This window comes from Onychomys torridus, chromosome 7, assembly GCF_903995425.1.
Source record: "Onychomys torridus chromosome 7, mOncTor1.1, whole genome shotgun sequence".
Lineage (NCBI taxonomy): Eukaryota > Metazoa > Chordata > Mammalia > Rodentia > Cricetidae > Onychomys > Onychomys torridus.
In genome coordinates, this window is record NC_050449.1 from 103,800,430 (window position 1) to 103,814,742 (window position 14,313).

At 41.9% G+C, this 14,313-nt stretch overlaps 1 protein-coding gene across 1 annotated transcript in view; it reads left to right on the forward strand.

The window, feature by feature from the left end:
• The window catches only part of Trank1 (tetratricopeptide repeat and ankyrin repeat containing 1), an 82,467-nt gene that overhangs the window by 18,357 nt on the left and 49,797 nt on the right, over window positions 1-14,313 (forward strand). The window contains exons 2-4 of the mRNA XM_036194107.1: window positions 9,309-9,435; window positions 12,876-13,026; window positions 13,908-14,026. Of these exons, the coding sequence (XP_036050000.1) occupies window positions 9,309-9,435; window positions 12,876-13,026; window positions 13,908-14,026 (397 nt within the window). The remainder of the gene's footprint in view (window positions 1-9,308; window positions 9,436-12,875; window positions 13,027-13,907; window positions 14,027-14,313) is intronic.

Below are 14,313 nucleotides of genomic sequence, written 5' to 3' on the forward strand. Positions count from 1 at the left end.
ATCTTGGCATAGCTTAGTGTGCATGAGGAAATAAATACTTTTTAAGTAGAAATACAAATCAAGAAAATATTCTTTTACACTGTACTAGTGTTTTCTCTGAACCTCTGTTTTATTATTTTTATTTAAAAAAACAAACAAAAACTAAATGCAAAACAGATGGGGTATGGTGGCTCATTCTATAATCCCAGCATTCAGAAGATGGAGGCTAGTGGCATCCACAGTTGAAGGACCTAAGTTAGAAAGCAAGACTCTGTCTCAGAATTCTGAGGGCTGGAGCTGCAAGCTCAGTGGTAGAGTGCTTAACTGGTTCAGTGACTTGATTTGATCACTAGCACTGCCAAACATACACACACACACACACACACACACACACACATATACACACACACGTACACACACACACATACACACACACACGTACACACACATACACACACATACATGCACACACATACACATACATACACACATACACACATACACACACATACACACACATACATACACACACATACACATACATACACACATACACACACATACACATACATACACACATACACACATACACACACACACACACATACACACACATACACACACATACATACACACATACACATACATACACACATACACACATACACACACACACACATACACACATACACACATATACACACACACATACACTCACACACACACACATACACACACACACATACACACTCATACACACACACACATACACACACACACACACACACACACACACACACACGCACAAGAGCCACACATTTTACCATCTTACCTTTCAGTTTTGAGACAGGATCTCAATCATATTCATCCCTCCAGCTGATCTGGGAATGTTTTCTCCTTTTCCCACCCCAGGAAGCCTCATTTTGCTTTTGTGTCTATGAATTTGACTGTAGTGGTACCCTAGAGAAGTGGAATTATGCATTGTATGTCTCTTTGTGTCTGGTTTATTTCATCAACATATTGCCTTAAAGATTCATCCATGGTATAGACTATGTCAGAATTTCTTCTTTTTTAAAGGCTGACATTACATTGTACATATCTCACACAGTTGTTCATCTGTTTATCAGTAGATAAAAATTTGCTTACTTTAAAAAGATTTACTTTTCTTAAAAAAATTTATTTTATTATTATTATGTGTTTTAATTTTATACATCAGCCATGGGTTCCCCTGTTCTCCTGGTCCCACAGACTGGGTGCCTCCCAAACAAATCAAGCTATTCATTTATCTCACTTATCCAAGGGCCTGATCTAGCTGGGGGCTCCTCAGCCGTTGGTTCATAATTCATGTGCTTCCATTTGATTGGCTATTTGTCCCTGTGCTAAAAAAGATTTTTATTTTATTTTATTTTATGTATATGAGTGTTTTGTCTCCATGTATGTCTGTACACTGTTCAGTGCCTTTGGAGAACAGGAGAGGGCATTGGATCTCCTGGAATTAGAATTACAGATGGTTGTGTTGTGAGCCATCATGTGAGTGCTAGGCATTAAACTCTAGTCGTCTGGAAGAACAACCAGTGCTCTTAACCATTGAGGCATCTCTGTCGCCTCTCTAGCACATTTTCTTTATCCATTCATCTCTTGGTTGTTACTTAGGCAGATTCTATAACATGACTATTGTGAACTGTCATGGTAAACACAGTATGCAGGTTTCTCTATTGTAAGCTGACCTTACTGAGTATCAACTTTCAGTTAAATTGAATTGACCATAGAGATTAAAAAAAAAAGCAAACCTAACCTTCAAAAATATCTCATTATCAGGGCCTGGAGAGATGACTTAGTGGTTAAGAGCACTGGCTGCTCTACCAGAGGACCCAAGTTCAATTCCTAGCATCCAAATAGCAGCTCACAACTATCTGTAACTCCAGCTTCAGGGGATCTGATAATTTCTTCTGACCTCTGTGGGCCCTGTGCACACATAGTACATGGCATAAATGCAGGCAAAGCACTCATTTACATAAAAATATGGAATTAAAAAAAAAACCAACAAATAAGCAACCCTTCCTTGTCAGGCTTTAAATGAGATGGGCAGCAAATATTTTTAGCCTTTTTCTCTCCTGAGAATCATCAAGGTTTTCATTATGAAAGTTTCTTAAGTGAGACTGGGAATTTTATGTCTTAAGATTGGAGAGAAATTGTATGTTTTTACCAAGAAGTTTTGGGAAACATATGTGCAGATTAAATATCGTGGGTAAACGCTAGTAAAATGTTTCTTCTTTTTTTCTTTTAGAGCAGGACAGTGTCATTTTTAATGCCCTGATATATTAATCTATTTCTATTTTTTATTTTTAAAGTATCCACAGGCATTCTTGCCTCTGCCCAAGAGTCCGATGTCCTGACTTGTCTGTGGTCTATGTAGAGGACTAGAGGTGTGCATGGCCATGCAGTTACAGTCAGGTGTGAACACACCCTTCACTGACCAATCATTGGTTGGGCTCTCTCTCTTGCTGCCAGGTGGTGTGATATTGTCAGAAGTGTGTGCAATTTCTTTCACAGAGGCAAGTTTCCTATCTGGCTGGCACCAGGCTTCAGCCTTTTTCTTCTCGTAGGGAGAGACTCCTTGGGAAATTCTAATTTCTTAGAGACCATTGTTTCAGTAGTCTTATAACCAAAGGAAGAGACTTATGTAACTCTTTAGAATATCGTCATCCCAGCCAGACCTCTTATATTCTGGGATCAATAGACAGATTTCATATAGTTTTTAGAGGTATATTCAGGATAGTTTGTAAGACAGATTCAGTCACTTTTAATTCTCTTCACATCTTGTGCTATAGCATGAGTGACAGTGAGGGTCTGAGTTTTCTAACCATTTGTATTGCATTTTTCCATAATGTGGAGTGATTTGTAGCCAAGATGAAAATTAAATTTTTTTCTCTTTGCCAGATTTGGATTTCAGTGGCTTGTTTTTGAAATGTGTTAAATAATTTGCCGCCTTCTTTTTGGATATATAGCTCCTTTTCAGCTCTGGAGAAAAAAGTGAACAAAAGTTGATGGAGTGCTCTAAATATTAACCAGTTTTAAACCAAAGGCATATCCAAGCAGATGTCTCAAACTCCAAGCCACACATAAAACCAAAACAGACAAGAAACTGGGTTTCTACAACTGGAGCAGGGGTGCAGCCTCTGCTAGCTGAAACGTGCTTGCAACTCAGAGTTTGGTCCTGCCGTATTCTGGGGCTCTAGCCCTTCAACCGGCCTGTATGCAAAGGCCAGGTAACCTGTGTTTCTCCTTAGAGGTGACAGGTCAGAAAGAGCTGCTAAAAGCAAATTAGCCTGGTGGTGGTTCAGAACAATTTTAACCATTTTTCTTCTGGACTAAAGAACTTACTAAGAAAGGAATGTAGGATGGTTTTTAGAATACAAGATTTGACTGAGAAGAGCCGAAGGTCTTCTCTTTCTTTCTCCCCTCCTGCTTCTCCCTTTATCCTTAAATTCATATGGCAGGGCACAGCAGAGCTTCGAACATTTAGTCATGCCGGCTAAAGTTCATTGAGAGCTTTTCAGTAGCATGTAACATTTTTGTGTTGGGACAGGCATAATGAAATGCAAAGAGAATTGTAGGTCGGGGTATACAGGAATCAAAACCAAAGCTAAACAGGTTAATTGTCATAACAGGCTGTCAGCAGGCAGTGAAGTTAGAGTGATAGCTGGGTCAGAGAGCCAGAGGTGTTCTTGAAGTTGTAGAAGCCGTGTCAGCTACCATCCCAAACTCACTCTCAGAGACTAGGAGAGTCTAGGTCAAGACCATTGTTGCCACAGGTGGTGCCACAGGTGGTTAAAGTTAGGTGTAAATGTCTCTGCCCACACATGGAAATAGGAGATACCTTGAACTACAGATCCACTAATTTGTGATACCTGGCAAGTGATTCTGAGCTGAGGGTTTCCCAGCATGAACCAGGCTAACAAAAGTCAGGGCATAGACATTCCTTCTGGAGTGGAGTCTCTTATTTAAGACAATCTCCTGAGAGCAGAATTCTGCTTAATATCTTTGGGATCCTGAATTCCCAGCTTTTTGGCTGGTTCAGAAGACATAGGCTAACACCTCTGTCTTCTTATGGCAGAGAACAGAGACTATGTAGTTTTTGGTCACAAAGCCAAACTTGTATGGCATATACCAGGTGAGAAGGTAGCCTCATCCACTTTGCATTGCTGTTGTTTCAGGGATCCACAATGAACTTCTGTTTAAATATTAGACACAGGCTTGATGGGAGCCACAGAACTCCCAGTCTGCATGGATAATTGCAATAGGCTAGTTCAGACATAGCCTATGTTCTTTCCTATGGATTCACTCTGTGACAAATGAGGTACAAAGACAAAAGAATTCAAAGACTGCCTCAGAAAAAAAGATCAAATCAGATTCACAGTTCTCATAACCAAAATTTTGCTTTTGTCTAAAGAACTAGTTGACAAAATGTTTAAAAATGATTTATTTATTTTTATGTGTATGGGTATTTTGCTTTTATGTATGTCTGCACATACTGTGTGTGTAGTGCCAGAGGAGGTCAGAAGAAGGTGTTAGATCCCTTGAGACTGGAATTACAGAGAGTTGTGAGATGCCATGTGGGCGCTGGCTCTTAATCTTGAGCCATCTCTCCAGCCCCACAAATTTTTGTATTACAATTTCAATTTATTATTACTATTTTTTAATGAGGAGCCAAAGAGTCCTGTCATCCTGACCTTGGAGGTCAGTCCCATAGCAGAGATTCAGGAAGTTGCCTGGTAAGAAACCTTTTGAGAGATTTTTGTCTGTGGTCACAGTTTCTGCTGTAGTCAGCCTCTTTCCTTTGGACGAGATACATGGAGGTGATGTAGACTGTGGTGTGGAGCTGTCTTCAGCACTTGCCCATGCAGCACCTAGGGCTCTCTGCAGGTTTCTGTGAAAGCATTCTGAAGTGACAAACGTCGTTGCACTTCTGCATGTCAGGGAGATGTCTGTGCTGGGTCCAGCTGTACTCCTACACTCTCATTTGGATGTCATTGATGCTCTGGCTATCAAGGTCATGCATTGTAAAGTGCGGAATTCGGGAGAAACTATGAGGAAAACCCAAACCCTACTTCAGCCTCAGTGGTGTGGCTGCTGCCATTTGGTCATATTTTCAATACTTTATCTGCTGAAAATTTCATTTGGGATTGTATGACTTTGTGTAGCCCATATTTTTCCTTACTAACTTACTCTGTCATTAAATGTCTGTTACATGATTTTTAAAATGTATGATGATGTATGGTGTTCTATTGCATGGATAATCTATAATCGACTTAAATCTATTATGAGTGATGAAACATTTAGGATTATTTCCAATTTTCACTATGGTAAACATCCACGAGGCTATTTCCTCAAATTTGAAATATTTTTGTCTCATTGGGTAATAAAGACTGGCCTCAAACTCATTATCGTGCATTAGCATCTAGAATGCTGGCGTTATAACAAATCACCACATTCTTGGTTGGACTTCTCTAGCAATAGAAAGGTATTTTACAGGACAAGTATTAGCCCTTTATCAGTTGTGGGGATGTTCATGTTCTAGCTTTCTGGTAATGACTGGTTTGATAAATATTTGTTGGGCAAATGGCTGGCAGTATTTGGAAGAGAAACACACCACTTTGTTACCATTTAAGTCAGTTCTTGACATTTTCTCACATGCCCCTTAGTAATTTCTTAATAAATGCAAGTCATGTAATTTGGAGATCACAGAATAAGTGTGGGTGGAGTTTTGTGTTCTGACTTGTATAGAAGTCATGGGCTTCATTTTCATAAAGTTCTACCTAAGGAATGCAGAAAGGTCCAGAAATGTCCTTCACAGCCAGCTCATGTGTGTTTAAACTAAGCCACCATCATATCTGCTCAGTTCTGGTCCTTCCTCCAACTCCTTGACAAGACTTGAAATGATAAAAGCAATGAGAATTATTACAGAAACAAGAACTTATTTGGCCAACAAGACACTCAACAGACTTTATGACCCCATAGGTACAAGGCATACATGGATGCCTGTGTTGTCATTATTTAATACTCTCCCCACCACTTTGCCTTCATTACTACCATACTGGAAGGGGTACCTCTTTTGAACCCCTCCCCACTTTTTTCCCTGTATCCTTGGTAGTTGCTTCTTAAGGCTTTCTCAGGCCTCTCTGCTCCTGCCTTTGTTTATCATATTTAGAGTCCCCATCATGTAGCCAGGGCTATTAGACCCTTTTCCCCAACCTTTGAGACAAATGCGAGGTGGTCATCTGTCCCCTTTCCATGTCTGACATTCAAATGGTTCTAGCAGTTCTTTAAGTGGCCTTGGATGCTAGGTCACAGAGCTGTGACAGTGAGCAGAAGAGGCCACGACTGGAAAGAAGAAGGACTTTTTGGAGGGTATAAGCAACTTCTGGGTCAAATGTTCCCAGGCTTGTATTATAGTTTTAAGAAGGAAGGAGCTGGAGAAGTGGTGGTACCATTACCTAACTATGTATAGATGGGGTCTTTAGAGCCACAGTGGATTTCTGTGTCAGTGTGTTATAAGCAAAAGAAGGACTGTCAACTGAATTTTGCTTGTCCTAACATGCATAGGATCTAGGTTAGAAACTTGGAATTGATCAGATCTGGGGTAAAACAATGAAAAGTGTCACCTGCAGATCTGTAGGCAAGTGACTTGAACCCCCTTGAGCTTGTTTTCATACATGAACATTGGGAACTAGATCTCCTCATGGGTTGTGGTGACAAGTAAATGTGCCTGTCTTAGTGCTCAGCACCTTTTAGGGTTGGATTGTCCTATGTTTGGAAGCAGCTCCTAGCAGGCCATTGAGTAAATGGAATCTTGCTACAAGGAAACTGAGAAAGGAAAGTCTTCTCAGACATCCTGCCTTGGCGGGAGATGTGGGTAGGGTGTACTCTTTCAAGGTGGGTGGGGTTAGAATGAATTGCTTCTGTGGACTCCACAAAATGGGCTTGAAGGTGACTGTACCCCACATGGGCCTGGTAGCAAGCAGGGCGGCCAGCTTTCCACTTCCTACAGGGTGGACCTAGTTGTTTATGTTCATCTATTGAAATAATCTGGTACCCAGGTTCTTAAACGTATGATGAAGCCATCCAGATTCTTTGGCAGTTATACAGTGTGGGTGAGTGTTCAGCTTTTCTAGCCTTTGTTTCCTTTTGACTAAAGAAGGGCTTTGTTTTTAATGGTTTCTTCACGTGCCTTGTCACCTAGTTTCTGGTTCCTTTCTCATAGCATTTCCCATTTGTCCTCTGTTCCTCGTTAGTACAGGAGGTCAAGGGATGCTGTTAGGACAGGGAAATGGAGTCTGATAGGAAACCCAAGAGAACTTCTTCCCTCCCCTTGGGTAAGGGTCATAGTTTTGGGGTGGCTGATCCTCCAGGCGTCCTCATTGTCATCGCTTTCATCTTGTCAGTTTTCTCTGCATTTCCCCCTGGCCACAGGGCCACACTACAGGCGCTCAGGCTCCCAGGCCTTCCTCACTCTCCAGCTTTAGGAAACCTGTTTTCAGACATAGTAATATCATGTGACAGGCTAAGAAATGATCAAGAATACCAGAGATTCTTTATTTCTATAGGCTATAACTGTCAATATAGTCTGGACTAGAACTCAAAACTGAGAAAATAATTACTGATGTGTAAAATATTGGGGGACTGTCTAGGTGAAGGAAGGAACCTAGCCAGAGTAGGCTGTGGATACAGGAGGGCAATGGGAAGCAGGAGAACAAAGAACACGCATGAACAGTAGGATGAAACCTATAGCTTGCTAAGCTCATCTGAAATAGTAATTACAAAAGTTCATTTCACATAAAAATAAAAATTAAAATAGCAACAATAGATGCAGGAAGATAATGTTTTTATGAATAATATATTTCTCAAAATAAACAGTATAATAAGAAATTTGCTTTTGTAAATCTTGCCTGCTTCTGTATCTAGTTTGTTGTGATGCCATTTCTGGAAAGTTCTCTGTATGCATGAAAAAAAGCACATGGTGCCTCAGCATTATTGTTCTATTAGTTTCCTGTTGCTGCAGAGACAAATTACTATACACTTAGTGGCTTAAGACTATAGATTTGTTTTCTTATGGTTCTGGAAGCCAGAAGTCTGGGGTTAGCAGGGTTTCTGCTTTGCTGGTGGGGGCGGGGAGGGGGCACAGAGAGGAACTCTGAGAGGAAGCACTGTGTCCCTCCTACAGGTAGATGTCACCTGTGTAGTGGGGGTCTCCCTCATCCAAAGCCTTTTCTGTTTTGTAAGAGATTTCCCATGTTTGTCTTTTATTCCTTTCTCTTGTTGCTTATTATCTGCTGCTGACCCCACTGCCTCCTGTGTGTCTCTGGGGTTACATCCCTTCACCACCAGGCAGTGGTGGCACACACCTTTAATCCCAGCCCTTGAGATCTCATGTCTTTGCTTGAGAAGCCACATGCCTTTAATCCCAGCTCTAAATAATAAAAAATTTGTGTTACAAAGTTCAAATCTTGTTTTCTCCCTCAGAGTGTCTAACATCCCAGTGGCACTTGGGCTCCCCTGACACTGGTGCATTTGGAACTTTTCTTTGTTCTTCCAGCCTGCTTCCAGCATTACCCTTGCTGCTCTGTATGCCCTGGGTGCAGGCATGGTGGCCCTTGCTCCCCGCCCCCACCCCAATGCTTCAGAGAGCTTCTCTTTGGCTATCTTCCAACTATGTTCCTCCTTACAAGCAGGAGTTAGGAGCTTGTGCCTCATTCACCCAAAACCCTTGTCTCCCCTTTAATCCACACAATGGGTACAAGTACTCTGGAATTCCCTGCCCATGGAGCCTGCCTTCAAGCCTGCAGAGGCCACTTGTCTATAGCCTATTCTCAGGGTTGGCAATGGAGACTGTAATCATGTGTTCTGAGAGGTCCTTCCTATGATATAGTGTGCATGCCACATCTGCACTCTTTAAAGTCTTGGTAGGAATGCCTTCCCATCCCCACTTATATGGCATCATCATTGTTATATTTTTACCAATGTTCTCTACAAATAAAGACATTTGTAGAGATCAGTCTGGGGATGGAATTAAGATATTGAAAGCATTTATAATTAAAAGTGTGAGCAGAGTATTTGGGAGCAGGGAAACACAGGTTTGTGCATTGTAAGTGCTCCAGCCTTTTTAGGGGGCTACAAAAGACATATTATATGCATAACAGGTATTTCCAGCTAAAACCCTCTGTCTGGTTTTAGCCAGCAGCCAGCTCCAGAGTGGTGGCCTTTGAGGTCTGTGTCCTAATTTTGCAGAATGATGTCTTTGCTGATTTCTGGTTTGTTCTTGCTCACAGGGCGCCCCCTCGGGAATTGGCTGTGATATTGTGCAACAAATCCAATGCATTTTACAGCCTTGGGAAATGGAACGAGGCTTTTCTTACTGCCAAGGAGTGTCTCCAGTGGGACCCGACCTATGTGAAGGTATGGTAGCAGTGACTGCTTCCCTCTTCTTACTTTGCTTGTTTTTCTTCCTTCTTGTCAAAGTGGATGTTCTAGGAATGCTTCTTCTTGAATGCACTTGCTCTTCAGACAGAGGTCCATGGGATGGGGGAGCCCTGCCTCAAGAGGAGTAGGTACAGGGATGGTGAGTGTTGAGACATGCTGCCTGGGAGCGTGGAACCCTACTCCTTAGTAGATGGGGCTCAGTGAGAGGCTGGAGATTGGTATGTAGGGAGAGCTCCTTAGACTTCATGTAGTTAGACGAAGATGCTTGAGCTTCATTTTAGCAAAGCTCCACTTCAGATGGCAGTTCAGTAGAAAGCAGACCCCTTGAGGGGATGGGGAAGTTTGAGAGGCTAGTGAGACTCTTCAAGGCTATTAACAAAGGTCAGTAAGTGGTGGTGGTGGTGGTGGTGGTGGTGGTGTGTGCATTTCTTTTCTTTTTTTTTTAGACAAGGTCTTACTATGCAGCCCTGGCTAGCCTGGAGCTCACTATATAGACCAGATTAGCCTTGAATTCAAAGAGATCTATCTGCCTGTCTCTGCCTTCTGGGTGCTGAGATTAAAGGCATGCACCACTATGCCAAGCCTGGTAAGCACTAATTTGAGGCTTTTTCAGTTGAAATGTCCCAAGTGTTGACCCTGTAATGCAATTTCAAGACACACAAAAGGAAGGAAAGACGTCATGTCAGACCCTGAGTAATTCATACTCAAACTGAAGAGTAGAATAGCTTGGAAATAAAAATATGAGGCTTTAAGTTCAACAGTAGTCTGTAGCTATCTGAGGCAACAGACTCTGAAGTGTGAAATTAGTGGTCTGAGTAGTTGAGAAAGGCTCCTTCATAAGCTGGGAATAGCACCAAACATTAGCCTCTCTGTTACATGCTGTGATGTGCATGAGAGATTCTAGCTATAAACTCAGGTTCCTCAACTGTAAAATGAGATGGATGATACCTAGGGCTGCAAGAATTAAGGAGATACTCAAAAACAAAATAGTTGTCAACAGAACACAATGGGAAGATGTGGGGAACTTCGAGCCACAAATGACTCAAATAGTAAGAGAGAGGCTTGAATATTTTACATTATAAGTAGGTACTTACCCACAGTACATGCCAGGAAAGCACTCCTCTACCGAGCTACATCCCCAGTGTGGGGAATGGATACTATTGAGCTTGAAAATAGAAGCACATTTCTGAGAATTCTTCTCAGAGGTATGCTAGAGTGGGGAGTAGTTGGGTCTGGCATGCATTCCCACAGTTCTGCCCATGGCCCGAGAAAGTTCTGAATGATATTCCCAGTTTAGTTTTATCTGTTGATATGTTTTTAATGGGGATTCCCTAGGAGATTCTAAGGAAGGAAACAAGACGGAAAGTTGATGCTATTTTTAACAGGAGTGGAAAGACAAGGGACCCTAGGTGTAGGGGCTGCAGCTTGTGAGGGAAACAGATGGAAAGTAAGAGCTGTTTTAGAAAGCAGGTTTGTGAGCAGACACCTCAGGGCTGATGGTTGGTGTGATGGAGGGGTACTCCAGGAAGGCTTTATTCTGCCTCTTTTGGATCACAAATGCCTACATCTTAAAATAATCTTTATGACAAAGCAACATGTTTGGGGATAGAATATTGACATCCTCTTCACCCCTACAGAATAAAAGATGAAAATTTAGATCTGAGGAAACAAATAAATGGGAACTTCTGTGCTAGCTCACATGGTTGGGGGAAAAAATCAAAATCCCAACAAACCCAACACAGTACAGATATAGTTTTCCCTTTGTTTCAAGTTGTTATCTGAGCTCTTTAGACATTCAAAGAAAGGTTAATTCAGATCAATGAATACTGAGAGATCCAAGGTTAAGTGGAATTTCTAAAGGCTTGCTTTTGCATGAACCCAGGTTGTGAACGCTTTCTGTTAATTCTGACAGTAGTCTTGGTGGGTCCCTGCCACTGCAGGTGACAGAACTGGGGAGACAGTGTCCTTTCAGTCTTATGTGGAGCCCTGCACTTGTGTGTTTATAAAATCAGACCATTCTCTCTCCCTCTCTCTCTCTCTCTCTCTCTCTCTCTCTCTCTCTCTTTCTCCCCAAGACAGGGTTTCTCTATATAGTTTTGGAGCCTGTCCTGGATCTCGCTGTGTACACAAGGCTGGCCTTGAACTCGCAGAGATCCACCTGCCTCTGCCTCTGAGTGCTTGGATTAAAGGCTGGCCTTGAACTCGCAGAGATCCACCTGCCTCTGCCTCTGAGTGCTTGGATTAAAGGTGTGCGCCACCGCAGCCTGGCCCATTCTCCCTCTTAAATTTTATTTATTATTTATTTATTTATTTATTTATTTATTTACTTACTTACTTACTTACTTACTTATTTATTTATTTATTTGTGTGTGTGTGTGTGTGTGTGTGTGTGTGTGTGTGTGTGTGTGTGTGTGTGTGTGTAGTCAGAGGACAACTTGTGGAAGTTGGTCTTGTCTATCCGGGTGGGTCTTGGACTGAAATTCAGGTCATCAGGCCTGTCAGTCAGTGACTTTACTCACAGAGCCATCTTTTTGGGCTCTTCTCACTTTTAGTTGTGATTTTCTTCTTTTTTACAGAAAAAATGTTTTTGCCTCTTGTTCCTATTGCTTATAATACAGAGCTGAGTAACTCTCTGCTTGTCATGTCATTGCAGTTTTTTCTTGCACATAGTGAAAATTGTGTTTACTTTGAGTAAAAGAAACAACTTCTGTGTAAACACAGAAGTCTCACTCTTTCCTGAACACCAACTACGGGACACTTTTCATTGTCCTGCCCAGACTGTGATCGGCAGTGTGAACAGTAAGCCATACTCATGACTGGGAGCAGCCTGCTTTCGACCCTCACTGTCACGTTAGATATTATGGAGATGATAGAGTTGGGCATGGATACATATTTTCCTAACAGCTAAGGTGTATCAGAAAGACATGACACAAAGTACAGTGTGGGAAGCCTGTGCTTGCTGCTTCTCAGAAGTCCTTCTTGGCTCTAGGGGAATGACTTGGGGTGGGGGAGGTACTTGCTGTAAGAGCATAAGGACCTCAGTTTGGAACCCCAGAACCCACGTACCTCTAACCTCAGCACTAGTTGGAGAGGGAGATAGGTGGATCCGAAGACACCTGAAGTTGACCTCTGGCTTCCACACAAGCCTCCATCCATCTGTCTGTCTGTCTGTCTGTCTGTCTCTCTCTCTCTCTCTCTCTCTCTCACACACACACACACACACACACACACACACACACTCACACACACATACACACACACACACACGAGGCAGACAGTGAGTGTGAGAGAGAGGGGAGAGCTTCTTTGCGTACAGTGAGGCTTCTGGAGTTATATCCCCACACTGCAGTTTTGTTTTCTTTCCAGCAGCAGGCCAGAGGCTGAGGGAACATCAGCTTTACTTTGTCCTTTTCCAGGGATACTACCGAGCCGGCTACTCCTTGCTGCACTTGCTCCAGCCTTACGAAGCTGCTCGAATGTTTTTTGAGGGTCTTCGACTTTTGCAGAGAAGCCAAGACCAAGTGCAGGTTCCTGATTTTCTTGTTGGGATCTTCACAACTATGAGCAGTAAGTCAAATTGGGAAAAAGTATTTTCAGTTTTTGTTACTTAACCCAGAATGCCTCATGGGAAAATGACTCCAAAGTGTTCATTTGGGGCTAATATATTCAGTTAGAAAGAAACTGGTCTTACCAGAAGGCATTTTGGAAGCTTCAGTGACTTGTACCTTTGTAAAAACAGGGAAGTCTGATTACACTAATGACTTAAAGCTGTTAGAGTCTTGTTTTATAACCTGAAGTGTCCTTTGTTGCTGGTTAGAGATTGCCTACTTATACTATTTGTGTTAGATGATTTTGTTATTTCCTATGACTTTCAAGTATTTTTCTCTAATCTGCTAAAAGTTTTTTAAAAAAATAATGTTATTAATCTTTTTTCTTAAGTTTTCAGACTGTAGCAAGCCTTCTTGTGCTGCACCATTTCATTGACCCCTTGTTCATTATGAAAATAACCTAGTGGTCCTGTAACAGCTCACAATGTGCGTTTGGCATCATAGCTCTAACCCTCCTTGCCCAGGGATGGAGGCCTTACTACTCCTTCCAGGAGGGCTCAGAGAGACCTTCTGTATTACATCCCTTGCCAGAGATGATGCAGTCGATGGCCCTGAGAGTATCCAGGGCCCTGGCTAAATTTAAAATGTTTGTTACCCTATTCAGTCATAATGGACTTCACATTTTGAAATGAGTTTTCCTCCTGAGATCTTTTTTTTTAAGCTGAGGATCGAACCCAGGGCCTTGCGCTTGCTTAGCAAGCACTCTACCACTGAGCTAAATCCCCAACCTGAGATCTTTTACTTACATTTAACTTGATGTGGTCTTCATTGGGGAAACATTTCCTCAAGGCTCTAGACTTCCCTCACTTGAGAGTTCTAAACTATGCAATTTTCTTTCAGGTGACTCCATTGTTTTGCAGAGTTTCCTGCCCTGCTTTGATCATATTTTCACTGCTGGATTTTCAACCCAAGTGTGGCAATCTGTAATAGAGAAGTTGGCAAAGAAAGGATTATGGCACGTGAGTACAGGAGGTGGCTCCCTTACTAGGAGAACACACTCTATTAAATAAAATCTTCTCTTGATACCAAGGGAATATAATGAATTTTGTGTTTATCTTGATACCAGAATAACTTCTTAAAAACATTTATTTATTCTCTGTGTGGATGTGCCTCTGTTATGTATATTGTGTGTGGTGTGCACTTCTTTGTGTGTGCATATATGCATGCAGATGTATATGCACATGTGTGTGCTTGTGTGTGGAGGCCTGAGGTTGATGTTGAGTGTCTTCCTCGATCACTCTCTACT